Source organism: Centroberyx affinis, unplaced genomic scaffold, assembly GCF_046629955.1.
Source record: "Centroberyx affinis isolate AG114_WGS23_722 - 3 ecotype Tasmania unplaced genomic scaffold, CSIRO-AGI_Caff_v1 ptg001636l_1, whole genome shotgun sequence".
NCBI classification, from domain to species: Eukaryota; Metazoa; Chordata; class Actinopteri; order Beryciformes; family Berycidae; genus Centroberyx; species Centroberyx affinis.
Window position 1 is genome coordinate 73,734 of NW_027280073.1, and position 16,371 is coordinate 90,104.

At 42.5% G+C, this 16,371-nt stretch overlaps 2 protein-coding genes across 5 annotated transcripts; both read left to right on the forward strand.

The window, feature by feature from the left end:
* Positions 1–488: 488 nt before the first annotated feature.
* LOC139651344 (uncharacterized) lies at positions 489–6,098 on the forward strand. The gene is given in 9 exon segments (XM_071528232.1): positions 489–585; positions 1,418–1,495; positions 3,145–3,195; positions 3,785–3,835; positions 3,924–3,974; positions 4,149–4,199; positions 4,341–4,394; positions 4,940–5,422; positions 5,425–6,098. Coding segments are annotated over 9 exon segments (1,053 nt in total). The 5' UTR covers positions 489–524; the 3' UTR covers positions 5,598–6,098.
* Positions 6,099–9,602: 3,504 nt separating this feature from the next.
* josd1 (Josephin domain containing 1) lies at positions 9,603–15,636 on the forward strand. Of its 4 annotated transcripts, none has more exons than XM_071528227.1 (5): positions 9,603–9,728; positions 9,789–9,973; positions 10,596–10,724; positions 12,020–12,214; positions 14,175–15,636. In XM_071528227.1, exons 1-5 carry the CDS (start codon positions 9,603–9,605, stop codon positions 14,275–14,277), a joined length of 738 nt encoding a protein of 245 aa, XP_071384328.1. In that variant the 3' UTR covers positions 14,278–15,636. The 4 variants fall into 4 exon arrangements, with proteins under 4 accessions (XP_071384328.1, XP_071384329.1, XP_071384330.1 ...); XM_071528228.1 differs by having other exon boundaries at positions 9,603–9,725; XM_071528229.1 differs by having other exon boundaries at positions 9,603–9,725; positions 9,795–9,973.
* Positions 15,637–16,371: the final 735 nt, after the last annotated feature.

Consider the following 16,371-nt stretch of genomic DNA (forward strand, 5'->3'; position numbering starts at 1 on the left):
AGGAACAGTTGTGCCACTGCTATGGGTTAGAAAAGACTTTTTAAAGGTAGTTGATTTCCTATTAAGTTGTCTGGTACAGGTTTTGTTTGAAAGTCTATATAGAAAACACGGTTTTTCTACAGTGACTTATTCTGGCTGACTTGACTGTCCATTTTATCTTAAAATAGACTTTTTCAAGGTAGTTGTGGGGTATATGTGTTGTCGTTACATCCTTTTTTTTGGCAGTCCTGTACAAAAATGGATCTTTGCAAAGGCCTAGATTTACTGGACATATGTTGTGAAAAGGACACCTTGGGAAACAACAACAATTCTCAACAGATTCCTCCATAAATATATTCTTTATTTTCACTTTGCCACTTTCTAAAAGTCAGAACAATGTCGGAACCCGTTCGTCACCTAAGGTTTTATTGTGAAAGACAACAGCGGAAGTGATAGTGTTGTATCCCGGCTAGCTTGACACTGCTTTGACACTTAACGCGACTGTACTGTACCGTAATGTTACCTGCAGAGACATATACATACACATGGAGTGTAACTGCAGACCGGAGAGAGACTGTGGAGCCTCGACGGACGATGCTGTTACAGGTGAGACGAACCGAGAAATCACCAAAGCAATAACTAGAATATTTCTTTACTTACAAGTTATCTGTGATACTTGACAGTGAGTTTCTAATGACGTATTAACCGTTATGGGTTTTTTTTTAATCCTATGGTATCGCTATAGTTCCTGTAATATTCAGTTTTGCTGTGATAATCGTATAGTATCTTTCTACATGCTCTTATACCTGAACTATAGGCTAGCTCTTTCCCTATGGGGACTTGTTGCTTTCGTTTACACTTACAGTCAAGTTAGCGGTAGAATATTTTGAACTTCCTGTTTGGATATTTCAAAATAATAGTACTTGGTGGCTTTCAAAGCATGTAGGAAATTGTGTTAAATGATACTCATAAATAAATAAAATGACTGAAATTAATAAACAATATGTTTTCAAGCTGTTTTTTTTCCCTATTTTCTGACTTTTTAAATTATTTTCTGACTGTTTACACTGGTGGCAGCTACTGCAAACTGTCATTTTTAAAATGTGTACAATGTTACTATGCCACTGCCACTATGAGCACAAAAGGCCCATTTACCTTACTCAGGACAACTGCTCCAACTGCTGCTAGGTTGAGATTGTAACATCCAGGTTTACTTCCATAAAGGTTAAAAAAAAAAGCAGCTTTAACTTTGAATACATTCCTGGATATGCCCAGTATGAACAGTCGACACACATAGGGATACTTCCTGGGATTTGGAGTATTTATTCCCATAGTTCACATTTGGGTGAAAGGTAAACCCCATGATAGGCTGTAAACAACATTGCTATACTGATTAATGTCATGCTTCCCTCCCTCTCTCCCTCCCCTCTGTGCTCAGGCTTGTGGCTGAACAGCAGCAGCGTCCAGATGGGAGCTTTCACTGTGGCGGGGTATCTTCTCTACAGATTCTCACAGAGTCAGTCAGTCATCCAACGACACACAAGTTTCACTTTGATTAGTAAAAATGCAACAGAAAAATCCCCTGACATATCGGCCATATTGTTTCATCATTCTGACTGATGGGCCTGAGAAAAGAAACAGTAGAGAAACTGTAGAACAGGGTAAAGTAACGTGAATTAGACACATAGCTAAATTTGGATGGCATTACCAGGGGTGCAGCTAGGAATTATGGGTCCTACACAGGAGGGTGACCCTGGGCCCCCCTCCACCTTCCTCCACCTTCCTCCCCACATCACCATTATTCCAGCTATAACCTTGCATAGCCACACCTTCGTCTCAAACTCACAGAGGTCTGGAGAACTTGTCATCACAAAATGTTGGATAATGAGACCTTGCGGAGCTGGAGGCAGACATTTGATTGGCTCCGAGTTTGAAAACACACGACACGCCCCCCCGAAACGGCACCTCTGGTTTGTTTTTCTGTCTGGGTAGAAAAAAATGTCCTTTTTTAGTAAAAATGGATGGAAACTTCGACTTAAGATTTCAGTTTTGTCAGAAGTTTGCTCTCAACATCAAATTGAGTCGATGAAGTCTTTACAGCTTCTTGGCTCCCAAACAGGGATGTAATGGTGTGTTTACCAACAGTCTAAGGTAAAAGTAGGACAACACACAGGCTCCGCCCCCCACCCAATTTTATTGGTTTGGAGCCTGACGACAGCCCACAAAGGCTCCGCCCTTTTCTAACCAACTGTTGCTGCTTGAGTTTCTCCACACCTCCGTTTGTTTTACACACAGGTCTGACCACACAAGATTCTTCCAGTTATGACAGTCTGTATATACACTACCAGTCAAAAGTTTGGACACACATGATTGAATGTTCTATGTTCTTCATTCTCTTAAAGCCATTCTGATCTAAAGGCTTCTGCTTAAATGCTTCAAATTAGTTCCTTAGACAAATATAAATAGTGAAGTTGATCCTATGTATGAATTTCTTTCCAAAGCCTTTGCCTTTCCATCAAGGCAAAGGGCAGCTACTTTAAAGAATCTAAAATATAAGATAGTTTTGATTTTTTTTAACACTTTTTTGGTCACTGCATAATTCCATTTGTGTTATTTCATAGTTTCATAGTCTTTACTATTATTCTAAAATGCGAGAAATAGTAGAAATAAATAAAAATGTGGTGTGTCCAAACTTTTGACTGGTAGTGTGTGTGTCTGCCCATCCACACCTCCACACACCTCCACACATTCATTCACTGATCAATTATCAGACACTTCCCTAATTGAAATGATGGTGATAATCAGCTGTTATATCTAAACTTTCACCAGTATTCCTCTGATCAAAATCTGTCAAGGGAGGAAAGAATTTGTTTCTGTCTGCACAGGAAAAACTCACCAAATTGTATTCCTGCTTCTTCCAGTTTGTCTCAGATAACACAACAGCTGCTGTATCGTATTTTTGAGAGAAATCTGTTTATTTGCAGTTTTGTAGATTTCAACCAAACCCTGTCTCAAAACCAGAGCAGTGTGAAATAAAAGATTAAAATATTTATAAACGTACACTTTGGGATCACAAAAGACATTTTTCAGTCCAGACACTTTCTGGGTGGTTTTATCTTCATCACAGTGAACCTGATGCTGACACTGAGTCTTCTTCCCCTGCAGCGCTCCCCGCTCTGATCCGATGGCCGATTCGTCTCTTCTGCTCTCTAACTGGTGGGTTCAGTCAGGGTCAGAGGTCAGAGGTCACTCAGTGTCACTCAGCTTTAGAACTGGTTTGACCTGACAGAACACAAAACTACAAACCATTGGCATCAGCAAGATAGATGGAAATTTAAGAATAATATTGTAAACCTCGCACCACTATGACTGTCATCTTTGGATATGGTGTAAACAAAAATTTGGGCTGGGCAATATATCGATATTAAATCAAGTTTATTATTATCATTTATAGTTTTTTAATGTGATTCAACTTTATCTGATATTGTGAATTGTGACATACTATTTTGTTGTTTAAATGAAAGATATAAAGCAAATATCAGGTAAAATTTCTCAAAATTATTTCTAAAAATATTGAGAATGTCATGAAAATTGCAGTTTCAGTTTAATACTGTATAATACTTCCAATTACCATACAGGTCGATATGATGAACATCAACTGGATTATTAGGATGTGATTTCTCCATACCTAAGCAAGCAGATATTATTTATCGATATTGACAAACTAATTATCGTGATATTTATTTTTTCTAACTAAAGTCATCTGGATGTTATTTTAACATTTTGTCTGTTGTTTGTGCCTCAGGTCTGTCTGCTCTGTGGAGCTGGGTGAGCCGCCTGGTGGGAACTCTGCGCGGTACAACATATAACCAGAACCATTAAACAAAAATGTGTTGTATATTGTATAATAAGGAAAAGACTGATGCTGGTTTCTTGTGTTTCAGGAATACAGAGCTTGTTCAAATGGCTGTCTCGAGTTTGGCGGTTTATCGTCGGTGAGCAAGTCAGAAAAAGAGCTAAACAGCTTTATTGATTTATTTGAAGATTGGAATCTAATTGACTTTTCATATTTTTTTATACAGTTTACTTTATTACATATTTACAAGGCAATCACAGATTCGTCTGTCCAGGGGCTTTAAACCAATTAACTTCCACTGTTCCTCCATCAGCATTATTCTCCAAGCTCAGCTGGCTGCTTGTTGTCATCAAAACCATCGTAGGTACGTTTCACCTTGATCTGCCCTCTCCTACATTTTCTGCTTTTTCTGCTGTTTGTTGTCTTTATGTCCAGTTTTCCCCCAAACCTCCTCCTTTCTCTCTCTCTCTCTCTCTCTCTCTCTCTCTCTCTCTTCCCCTGTCAGGATTCCCCAGTCGAGCCAAACGACGCCTGGAGTCCGTCTTCACACACGGCAGAAGTGAGTCTGAATTTGATACCCGATACGGGGTTCACAATACGATGTAATCAATAAAAGTTCAATGACAACAACAAGTCTGACTGTGCAGAATTATGTTTATTTCTGAGCCACAAATCTTTCTAGCGATGCCATTGGCTTAAACAACAATTTAAAAATGGCATTACAAAGTGCAAATAATATAATTTCATGAAATTGTGATGGTCAAGGTCTCATGTGTGATTACTACAGCAGAATAAAATGTTGCTAATATCACGATTCATTGATCGTATTGTCACATTTTTGGATTGCGATATATTGAATTTCAATATATCCTCCCGTCCCTATTAGTTCTGCTGTACCAGTCGGACTTTGATGAAACTTGAAGTGATGATGCATCTTGTTCCTGATTGGTTCCTGCATCATCCACAGGGGGACATGTTGACTTGTTTGGTCTTGGTCTGGAATAGGACCTGATTTGCTGTCTGATTTGCTTATGCGGTCTTGACTGCAGCTCTGCAAAGTAGTTTATTATCTATCTACTCAGAACCTGTGTGTCACCTCTGCAGGACCGTCCGGAGACAGACAACTGGAGACGGAGACGGATCGGACCCCCGACCTCTCCGGCCCCAGCGGTCTCAGGGAACCAGACCTGAGGTTGATCCTCCTGGGACCCGCCGGAGGGGGACGGACCTCCCTGGCAGATACTTTGACCGGGGCACCCACGGGTCCCCTGATGGAGAGCAGCAGGCGGCGGACGGCAGCGGTGGACGGTCGAGAGCTGACGGTGGTCGACACCCCGGACCTGCTGGGCTCGTCGCTCGGAGACAGTCAGAGAGCCCAGGAGGCGCTGAGGAGCCTACAGCTCGCCAGCCCCGGACCCCACGCCTTCCTCCTGGTGCTCCGGGCGCCGGGCTCCAGCGTGGATATGGACCAGGATGCCGCTCAGGCGATCCGAACCGCCGCGGAGCTGTTCGGGGGCGGAGTCACGGGGCACGCCGGCGGCCTCAAAGCGGCTCTGTCCCTATGCGGCCAGAGGGCGGAGCTGGTGGACACCGGCCCGCGCTGCCCCCGGAGGCGCGGAGGGCGACCCGCCGGCGGCTGGTGGGGCGGGTGGCGGAGCTGAGGGCGCTGAGGGGGCGCTTCGTCCACGAGCTGCAGAGGAGGGAGGAGGAGCTGCTGGATGACATGGCCTCTGCTCTGGCTAGAAAACTGGGACACATGTAAATGGACAGAGGAGGGGTGACTGTGTGTGTGTGTGTGTGTGTGTGTGTGTGTGTGTGTGTGTGTGTGTGTGTGTGTGTGTGTGTGTGTGTGTGTGTGTGGAAGAGATGCAGGGGCAGTGGAGAGAGAGAAAGAGGCTGGATTCATTCAAGTGTTAAACATGCAATTTTGAGTGCAAGTGCAAGGGTGATTCTTTGCCTGAGGTATTTTTGTCACTCTGTGGGTTTGCCACTGTCCACATGAATTTACTATCGCTGCCTGCAATCTGGTCCCAGCATGCCGGAGATGCTTTTGGTTTGCTATCTTGGTCACTCACAGTTTGTTTTCCTATTTTGACATGTTTTTAATACCTCGACATTTCTCCTTTCATCGTGTTTTTCATCCGGGTTTCTCACTCTGCTCCATCGCCCGGCCCTCTTCCATCTTTCATAATTTATAAGAGGTATCAAATTTTAAAGATTATCCGTGAAAATAAACTGAAGTCATATTGGGACTAGAGTTCAACCGACAGGGTTCAACAAAGTATTCTTCTTTCTTCTTGTCAGGGTGGAAAAGCCTCTGAAACAGCATGTAGACCATCATGGGACACTAAAACTCTCCATTGAGACTCAGACTATTGAAATTCTTTTAGTGTCAGCAGCTCTTTAAGGCAGAGTGACCCACCACACCTATTCAATGGTAGGGAAACTCTGTGAGGCATTAGGCCTTTAAATGAAGATGTAATTTTCAAGAAAATATAACAATATAACATAACAATATAACAGTTTTACAGACTGTTTTTCTGTAGCTGTGGTCAGGGAAAAACCTCCATCATATCGGAAGCGGACAACATTGACTAATCTGATATTTAATAAAAGGCCAATTTAGACAAACTGATATATCTGTCAAACTGTAATTGGGTTCCTTTAACATCGACCCATTTTCGCAAATACGAGTCTTAAACTCAATTTACTAAGTTTTTTATTTGCAGGATAGAGGTTACCCACATTTTTAGGCAGAGCTAAACCTTAATGACATAAATGTATACGATACATCACGTTAAATAGTATCCATCTGATGTTAATTTATGCTTTTCTGAAAATGTATTAGAGAGGCAGGGTGGCCTAGTGGTTAGAGAGGCCATTTTTCAACTGGAGGACCCAGGTTCAAACCCCTGTGTTGGGGATCAGCTGCTCTACTCTGCCGAAGTGTCTTTGAGCAACACTGCAGGAGAGCTGTTCTGTAGCTGACCTCTGACCTCTGGCGAAAAGAGAATTAAAGGAATCGTCCCCCCTGAAATTCAAGGGAATTTGGCATTTACTCACCGCAGTGTCAGTTGAAACCCCCACTGACACCAAACACTTTTCCACCCCCTCCATCCTGTGTGTGTGTGTGTGTGTGTGTGTGTGTGTGTTTCATCTCCTCCTACACACTCTTGAAGTTAACAGAACCATCTTTTTACAGCTCCAAAAAAAAGCATAAAATGTCCATCAGATTTCTTCAAACAGCTCATGCAACAAAATCCAAGTGTTTTGTAGCCAAACAATTGCACTCTGGGTCCAAAAGTCCAATATTTATTTATTTATTTATTTATTTTTAAATTTAACAAAAACATGACATAAATCACCAGAAGACAAACAAACAATAAACACAAATAAAACTCACTAAGTCACACTTAAACAAACTAAAATAATAAACACAAACACATACCATATATCATCACAACATATATCAGTAGGCCTAACAACCTAAATAAGTAACAAAACATTAGAGGAGAAAGAAAAAAAGAAAAAAAAATTCAAATTCTACACCTATGTTGTTTTTTTGTTAAATACAAACTTCTTACCAGCCTTCCGCTTCAATAAACCTTTCCCACCTTTCTAAATTGATTGATACTCTAAATTGATTGATATTGAAATTAAATCTAGATAAATTGAAAGTCCAATATTTACCTAGTTATCGTCTATATTTTCTGTGGGGCATGAGATAATGAGGTAAATATTGGACTTTTGGACCCACATTGGATCGTTTGGGAGCAAAACACTTGGATTTTGCTGCATGAGCTGTTAAGAAATTTGATCTATGACATTTTGGGAGTTGTAAATAGATGGCTCCTTTAACTTCAATAGTTTATTAGAAGGCTGAGATGGAATTACAGGGGCTAACTCACTGTGTTTGGTGGTCGTACCAACTTCAGTGGAGCTTCAATTAAGTTGTCAACACACACACACACACACACACACACAGGATGGAGGAAGTGGAAAGTGATTGGTGGTCCTACAAACTTCAATAGAGTTTCGGCTGACATAGGGGGTGAGTAGACGATGACTTTTCATTTTGAGGAACTATTCCTTTAAGTATCACGTTACTATAATTTGATTTTTTATTCTGATGGATGTTTGGCTCATGATGATCCCCACCTGGATGTCATAGTTTCAAAAACCTTTTTATTTACCATTACATCACTGCTGTAAACCGTGAACACACACAGAGGATGTTATCCTTCTCCCCCCAAAAAAAGCAATATTGTGGTTTATTTTTATTTATTTTTGATCCCGCCTCCTTGGAGATGAAAATAAAGTGGAAATGTAGGGTTTCGCAGTCTCAGGGGAGGGACCGCTCTGCTCTGACGCAGGCGGTGACAGCAACATGGAGCCAGTGAGACGCTACTGCGCATGCCCGCGTCCACACAGAGCGAGGCAGCCAGGAGAGAAAAAGAGCGAGAGAGAGCGAGAGAGAGAGAGAGAGAGCGAGAGAGCTACCAGGAAAAAAGTGGCAAAGACAAAGGACTGAAGAGCCCCAGGAAAACAGGAGAGACCAGATTATGTCTTGAAACGGGTTGTGACAACTCCACAACAGTAAAAACCAACGGCCAGGACGGGTTCAGGTAAGTGGACGGTGACGGAAAATGAAGTTAAACGGCGTAAGGAGCCGTTGTGTGTATGTGTGTGTGTGTGTGTGTGTGTGTGTGTGTGTTATCAGACGGGAGTCACGTAGGGCAAGCGAGCAAGGCTTAACGGCTGATTTCGGTTACTATCGTGTAAATCGCCTCGATACAGGTATGGCTTAAGAGTATATAAGAGTGGGTATCTTCAATGGAGTGTAAACGTTAAGGCGAAATTGTGTGTTTTGTCCGGGTTGTTGTCTGTTTTCCTAGCTAACCAAACAGCCTGCTTCCTCTCTAGCCAGTCCAAGCTGCTGGAAATGTTTACCTTTTTCACTTCAGTGTCTGCTGACCAAGAAGAGATTGTAGCAAGCAGCACAGTCTTATCTCACCTACAGCTATCACTGCAGACACTGACATCAACAACATTTCTTTAAAATGTGTCCCTGTCTATCTTCCTCCCTCTTTCTTTCTTTCTTTCTTTCTTCCTCTCAGCTGTTTTCCAGGCGTCCCTGTCCACTCAGCATCAAATCCCCATTGCATCTGTTCCAGTGGAAGTAACGCTTCATGGTCGGCGGCCTAGCAATGGAAAGAACTGCTATAAGCTATAGGCTGGGTTGACTGGATGGAAAGAGTCGTCAACACACACACACACACACACACACACTCTCACACGCACAGAGAGAGAGGATGGAGGAAGTGGAAAACATAGAGAGCCACAGTCGTCTTGTCCTCTAGATTTTTTTTTCTTGTTGATCATGCGGCTGTAGCGGCTGTCTTTTATCCGGCCGCACCTGGAGTATCTTTGTGTGCTGTTCATCCGGCCTCCTTGAGTCCCAGTTTTTTGTCCCCACGTTTTTTTTCGCCCGCCCCTTGACCTTTTCTCGCCGCTCTCATCCCCCTTTTTTTGAAAGAGCAGGTGGCGCTGCGTTAAACAGGCAGAGAGGTCTCGTTTACCTTGTAACCGCCGCTCTTCTCCCCCCCACCCCCCCACCCCTTCCTCCTCACCCAAGAGCTCCTCTCTTCCAAGCGGCTGAGAGGTTGCCATGGCGACGGTCGTCATGATGCCGATGTAGCGTTGCGAAGGTAGCGGTGGTGGTGGTGGTGGTGGTGGTGGTAGAGGTGGTGGTGGTGAACGTCCAGGGATGGGAAGCGCTCCGTATTCAGCCGGCGAGTGGAAGGGGAAGGGGCGAGGCGGCCTGCAGGAGCTGGGCTGCATGCCATGGAAGGTCAGCAAGCAGAAAGGAGGAGGAGGAGGAGGAGGAGAGGTGGTGGTGGTGGGAACGGAGGAGAGGAGGTGCAGGGAACCCAGGGACTCTCAGCAGCAGCAGCAGCAGGATCTCTCGTCGTCCTCCTCCTCCCTCACCCCCCCGGCGCCCCCCCAGCCCAGTCCGACTCCTCCGGCCATCTATCACGAGAAGCAGCGGAGGGAGCTGTGCGCCCTGCACGCGCTCAATAACGTCTTCCAGGACGGGACGGCCTTCAGCAGGGACACGCTGCAGGAGATCTACCAGAGGTGAGCGGGGACTGTGTGTGTGTGTGTGTGTGTGTGTGTGTGTGTGTGTGTGTGTGTGTGTGTGTGCGCCTCACCGTCCCACTTTTCTTCTTTATTTTTTACTTTACCTGCCCCTTTCTCTCTCACACACTCTCACCCACCCTTTGTCCTGCTTTCTGTTTTCTTAAAGTGGTAATCTGCAAGATTTGTGCTTTTTTATTTTTTATTTTGTCTCCATCTTTGGTGCTAAACGCTCAATGGTGTGGTGTTTCTGCACTGCACTTTTCATAGATCACCTGTCAATCAAACAGTGTGGGTGGAGCTTAGATTTTCTGTTGATGAAGTTTGAGTTTCTGTAGGTGGTGCTCTTTTCTTTGTCTGTTCAGCCATGGTGGCTGCCTCTTCTATTTATTCTTAACCAACTGGAAACGTAAAAAAAACCTGTCTGGCAGAGGATTTTTCCCAGGAAAGAGCTACCAGACACCAGCTGTTTAGAACAGACAATGTAAAAGCTTTCATGAACTGGATATAGGTTGGATCACTGTGGTGTTAGATCAATAGTAACAAGTACCAAAGTAACAAAACCACCATTTATTTATAAGGAAATATTGTGGATTATGACTTTTATCTCTTCTCTTCTCAGGCTTTCTCCCAGCACTCTGGTGACGCCTCACAAGAAGAGCATGCTGGGAAATGGGAACTACGATGTGAACGTCATCATGGCGGCTCTGCAGACCCGGGGGTTTGAGGCCGTTTGGTGGGATAAAAGAAGGTATGAAGGGGTTGAAAACAGACTGTACTAGAAAATGTAAGGCAATGTGATAAGGAAAGTAAGGATTTTAGGACATTTCTATCCAGCTCTGTTCACATCAGCTGCCAACTGGTCAAAATGTATCACTAGAATGTTTTCCTAGTTGTTTACCCAAACAGTCAATAGGAGAGTCAGGCAGATTGAGCCCAAGTTAAAAAAACAAAAAACAATTCCACCTCTCCTCCTCCCGTCTTGTTTCTTTTCTCACCACTTCCCTATCTTACATGATTACACCAAGGTCACAGGAATATTTCGTCACATCTATTGTTGGAGCACTGTTGGCTCTGACCTTTTGCACTCCTTGACAATTCGCTGGTTTTAATGTTGGTGATGTAGGAATTTATGCTTATTCTGCTGGTGCACTCTGGGTAAGAGCGTCAGCTAAATGCCCAGAATGTAAATGGAGGGTAAATGTTGTAAAGAGGCTCCATGATTCCCCCTCTGTATCTAAGCCAACTAATCAGTCAGGTCTTTGCTGACTGTTTTTTAGATTGCTTGATTGAATGAACTATTTGATTAGTCAGCAGAATCCCATTAGCTGATAAACACTAAGAGACAAGTCTTATCTGCATCCTTATTTCCTCCTATACCAAAGTTATCAGTCTAACATGATTGATGACAACAATACAGCAGGAAGCTTTGCTTTTATCAAATGTTAACAGTATTGGAAAAGCCAAATTCCTGTCTCTCTGTTAAGATCAAAACAGGGCCAAAATCTTAGTAATAATCCCCAACATTATAAATAACACAGCAGTGATTTGTGAGTCAAAGTTTTCACATTTGCTGCTCTTAACACCAGGTGTCTGGTAGCTCTTTCCTGGGGACAAAATCCTCTTGCACACAGGGAGTGATGCATTTCCAGCAGCAGCAGCAGTTTGTTTGGAATAAACAGAAGAAGAAGAACTGGGTAGTTAGCATGAAGCTCCGCCCACACTGTTTGATCGCAGAAACACCACAGCAGGCAATTGACACTTATTTGCATATCCTGTATTCTCATATTTTCCTCTGAGGTTTTATCTTGGCGGCTATAACTCTTACGGGCTGCACTATTTTAAAACACGTCACGTTATGTACTGATAACCTTTACAACACGATAGAAGACGATATGCTACTGTTACTGTGTTGCCCGCTTCCCCATAAAGTTTTCTGCCTGCTCCAAACCGCAGCTGATCCTCGCTCTCTCCTCCCTCCTGCAGGCCACTGGCAGAAGGGAAACCCATAAAAAGTGAATCATGTGTTTGTTTATGTTCCTCCAGGGATGTGGGCAGCATCCAGCTGTCCAACGTGACAGGCTTCATCCTGAACGTGCCGTCCAACCTGCGCTGGGGGCCTCTGCGGCTGCCGCTCAAACGCCAGCACTGGATCGGCGTCAGAGAGGTGGGAGGAGTCTACTACAACCTGGACTCCAAACTGCGCAACCCGCACCCCATCGGCGACCCGGACGAGCTCAGGTAAGAGCTATGGTGTGTGTGTGTGTTTATGTGTCTTATACTGTATATCCATTACATATAGAAGGTGTGTTAAAGGTAGGGATGGCTGATAATTCAATATTATTGTTTATCGTCGTTCAGTGGAATCATGTGGTGATTTTGGTGATAACAAGCAAATTTTATTTAAAAACTTTGACAAAATGAGGTATGGTAGGAATATCTCAAATAATATTCCTACCATACCTCATTTTAACTTTTTGTTTAACATCACACTTAACATCGCCATTTGGTTCAATGGGATGAACATTCATTCGATTGTTTAACGTGATTTTGCGTACGTGAGCGATATTGATATTACCCGTCAAGTGATGAGAACATAGACACCAAAATCATTCATGTGTCCCCGGTAGATCATTGGCTCCAGTGCTCCATGCTAACACTTTAGCATACACTATGTTGAGTGAGTAAGAAAGCTACCCTTTTAGTGATAAAAAGTTGTCAGTGGTGTTTATTATATGGCCTGGTGATTCATACATTATAAACATGAACTATCATTAGCTCAATATAGCTGATGTAGCCAAGTTTATTGTTGGAACTATTTTAGGTGAGATAACACATATTCATCCACTGTGTAGTGATTTTTAGCTGTACACAGTCTCCCATCAGCCACCACCTTCACTGCTTATGGAAACAGTGAAAGTAGTCCCTGTTAATTCAAAACTGTTATTTTTGTATCATACTTAATGTAAATTTTACCAATCTCCTACACAAAACACAACAAAACAACAAACCAACAAAACTTGGCTGCATATCATTTAAGATTACTTACCTTTTAGCTTTAGAGCTGCTACAAGTTCTCATTTCCTCACTTCTGACATGATGCTAGTCACCTACTGTCACTCAACATAGTTTATACCATGGTCTGGGTAAATACTCGATTCTGATTGGCTACAGGGTGTCCATTAATTCCTGATAATGGACACCTACTATGTAGTTCCAGTGAAACTGTCTGTTCACCGTTCTAAATTAATGCGCTGGCTACATAGTATCAGCCTGTATCTAAAATGAGTAACCATAGCAACAGGGACAACAAAGCCTCCATTTACAATTTGTATGTTTGTGAAAATCTTGATATTGATTTTGGGACAATGACATGGCTGGATAGCTAGCTAGTCTTGTTGTTAAACATACTCAAAATTCAAAAGTCAAATTATATTTACTGTTTGTCAACCGTACGCAATGTTATTGACTTTCAATGCTGCTAGCATAACGTTAGCTTTCTGGCTCCTAGCTGAGCCAAAGGGTTCTATGAGCTGAGCGGACTAGAAATATCTCCCGCTGCCAAGTCGTATCTAAGGTTCGTCCTATTTACTGGAGTAGTGAACAACGTTTCCATTGCATAAGAACATTATGGGATGGTAATGATTGTTCCAGGTATTAGTCAAACCCTCAGGCGTTACCAGGGAAACTGAGTTATGGCTTGTGAAAAACTTTAGATTTTGATTACAAAACGCATGAAAATATAAATTAATGGTCTTATTTTTGTTTTTTTTCTTTGGCAAGTGACCATGGTATAAGCGGGATAATGCCCTTCGAGGTGTCCGTAATCAGGAATTAATGGACTCCGCTGTGCGTCAGACGGTTCTGGCCTCCCCATCCATTAAATCCTGATAATGGACACCTCGAAGGGCATTATTCCTTACATATGCTAAAGTGTTAGCATGGAGCACCAGAGCCAATGATCTACTGGGGACACATGGATGATTTTGGTGTTTATGTTCTCATCACTTAAAGTTGACCAACCAAAACCTCGGTGTATTCCTGTAAAGATTTGTAGTGTTCAGCAGGTCTGTTTATTTAAAACCGGTGACCGTCTGCCTTTTTGGATTCAAAGACTTCTTAAAGAGTAACTCATCTCACTTTTCACTCTCTTGGCTGCGACTGTCCTTTTCACTGTCCGTTTTTTTTTACGACATCACAGGAAGTTCCTGCGTCACCAGCTGCGAGGGAAGAACTGTGAACTCCTATTGGTCGTCTCTGAGGAAGTGGAGGCGCACCAAACGTGGCGGTCTGACGGCTGCTAGGGGACGAACCAGCCAATCACATCCCCCGGCACAGGCGGCCCGGGCCAATCGCGGAATAAAAGGGAGAGGAAGTAGAGTCGTGCACAGCCAATCACATGGGTGCAAACTTGCAGACTTTTTTTTTTTTTGGTTTTGTTTTGTTTTTGTTTTTCCCGACTTTTTTGGGTTTTGTTTACACGACCATTGCTGGACTCTCTTATCCGATGAGACGCGAAGCGATGAAGGAAGCAAACACTTACATATACAGGGAGATCACAAAGAATCACAATACTTACAACACAGTTCAGATTTATGAAAATGTTATTATTTCCGTTTCTGGTATTATGTGTTTTTATATATATTAACTATTTTTCAATGTCAGTTTTGATTTTTGATTTTTTTTTTTTTTTACATTTTACTGTTTCCAAAGTCATGGGAGTTGAGGCTGTGTGTAAAATGCTGTTCATCTGCCTCGTCTCCTTCAGTGATCCCACCTGCTTCAGTCCGTTCACCTTCACTGACGTGTCTTTGTGTTTCTCCTCTCCCTCCCTGCTGTGAATCTTTCTCTCTCTCTCTCTTTCCTCCCTCCTTCCCTTTCACCAAAGTGTGTCCTTCCTCGCCTCAGTGTGACTGTATCTCCATCTCACTCCTCTCTGTCTCTTTTTGATATCACAATTCAAAATCGGTGATTTATCACATTGCCAACTTTGTATTTCACCCCGCTCCCCTCCAAACACTGCTGGCACAGACTGAACCTATAAGCTATACAAGTCTGTACAGACACAAGAGTTTTATATGGCAACAAAGCAATGCAACACCCAGGCCAAGCACTCCCTCTACTGGATGTTTGTCCATATTTGTGCTGTAATATTTTTTCCAGAGCCCGGTGTTGTGCCAAAGTTTGTTTCCCGTTTAAAAAATGTGTTTGGCCTTGATTTCACTCCAGGAAAGGAATAACATAATTTACTTTTTTTGTGGATTGTTCTCCTGTCACTTACCTAAAAAAAGTTTTAAACAATGTTTTAAAAACATTTCATGGGATTGCAGAGAATGAAAGTGGCCTAACTAGCTGCCTCCTGCCTGGTAATGAGCAGAAATGAGGCTTGTTTTGCAATCTATCTTTATCTTTATCTTTATCTGAAACCACAAGTGTGATTCTACAAGGAAGTTGTCATGCTCTAAATTAGTCTATTTGTCATTAGGGCTGGGCAATACTTTAATATTGGTTATCATATCGTGATTAAATAATATAGTGAGAGTCACTTCTGTTGATAACGATAAGCAAATTCTAATTCAAATCTCTACCAAAAATGAGATCTGAAACAAATTAGGGAAACTTATTTGAAATTAGAAATTATTTGTATTATGTATCAATATCAAAATGATTTCTTATCGATATCAAAATGATTTCTTATCGTTATATATATCGTTGTCAAAATGATTTCTTATCGTTATATATATCATATCAAAATGATTTCTTATCGTTATATATATCGATATCAAAATGATTTCTTATCGTTATATATCATTGTCAAAATGATTTCTTATCGTTATATATATCATATCAAAATGATTTCTTATGATTATCATGATGTTAGTTTTGTCTGTATTGCCCAGCCCTGCTTGTCATCTATTAAGCGCATTTATCCCCAATGATAATTTCCTCATGCAGTGTCAAAACAACACACACACACACACACACTGATGACAAAACGAGGACACACCACCAGGGGAGACAAATTTTGTCACAGCAGCGGTCCAAATGGTCACAGCAGCATCCCTCTGTAGCACAGGAGCCCAGCTGATGCAGGACTCTTCCTCCTCCTCCTCCTCCTCCTCTTCCTCCTCTGCTGAAACGACTATATATCGTCAAACCTGCCAAATACAGTCGAGAGAGGACAGGAGAGATAGTTGCAGAAAGTTTTACAGTTACAGCGGTCACAGATGCGTGCCAGCTAGGTTTCAGTCTGAGTGTGTCTGCTGGTCTTGGGGAAGGGAAGTTGTCAGTTTGAGAAAGAGAGTGGAGGGAGGGGAGATGGAGCCTGGGTAGAGAATAATCTAGAAAAAGAAAACGTGTTTGTGTCGAAGAAAGAAAAGTGAAAGTTTGCAGGCACA

Coding starts and splice junctions, on each gene's coding strand:
- josd1 (XM_071528226.1), top strand. CDS start 9,603: ATGGGAAGCGCTCCGTATTCAGCCGGCGAGTGGAAGGGGAAGGGGCGA. Junction 9,974..10,595: donor CTGCAGGAGATCTACCAGAG/GTGAGCGGGGAC, acceptor TTCTCTTCTCAG/GCTTTCTCCCAGCACTCTGG. Junction 10,725..12,019: donor GTTTGGTGGGATAAAAGAAG/GTATGAAGGGGT, acceptor ATGTTCCTCCAG/GGATGTGGGCAGCATCCAGC.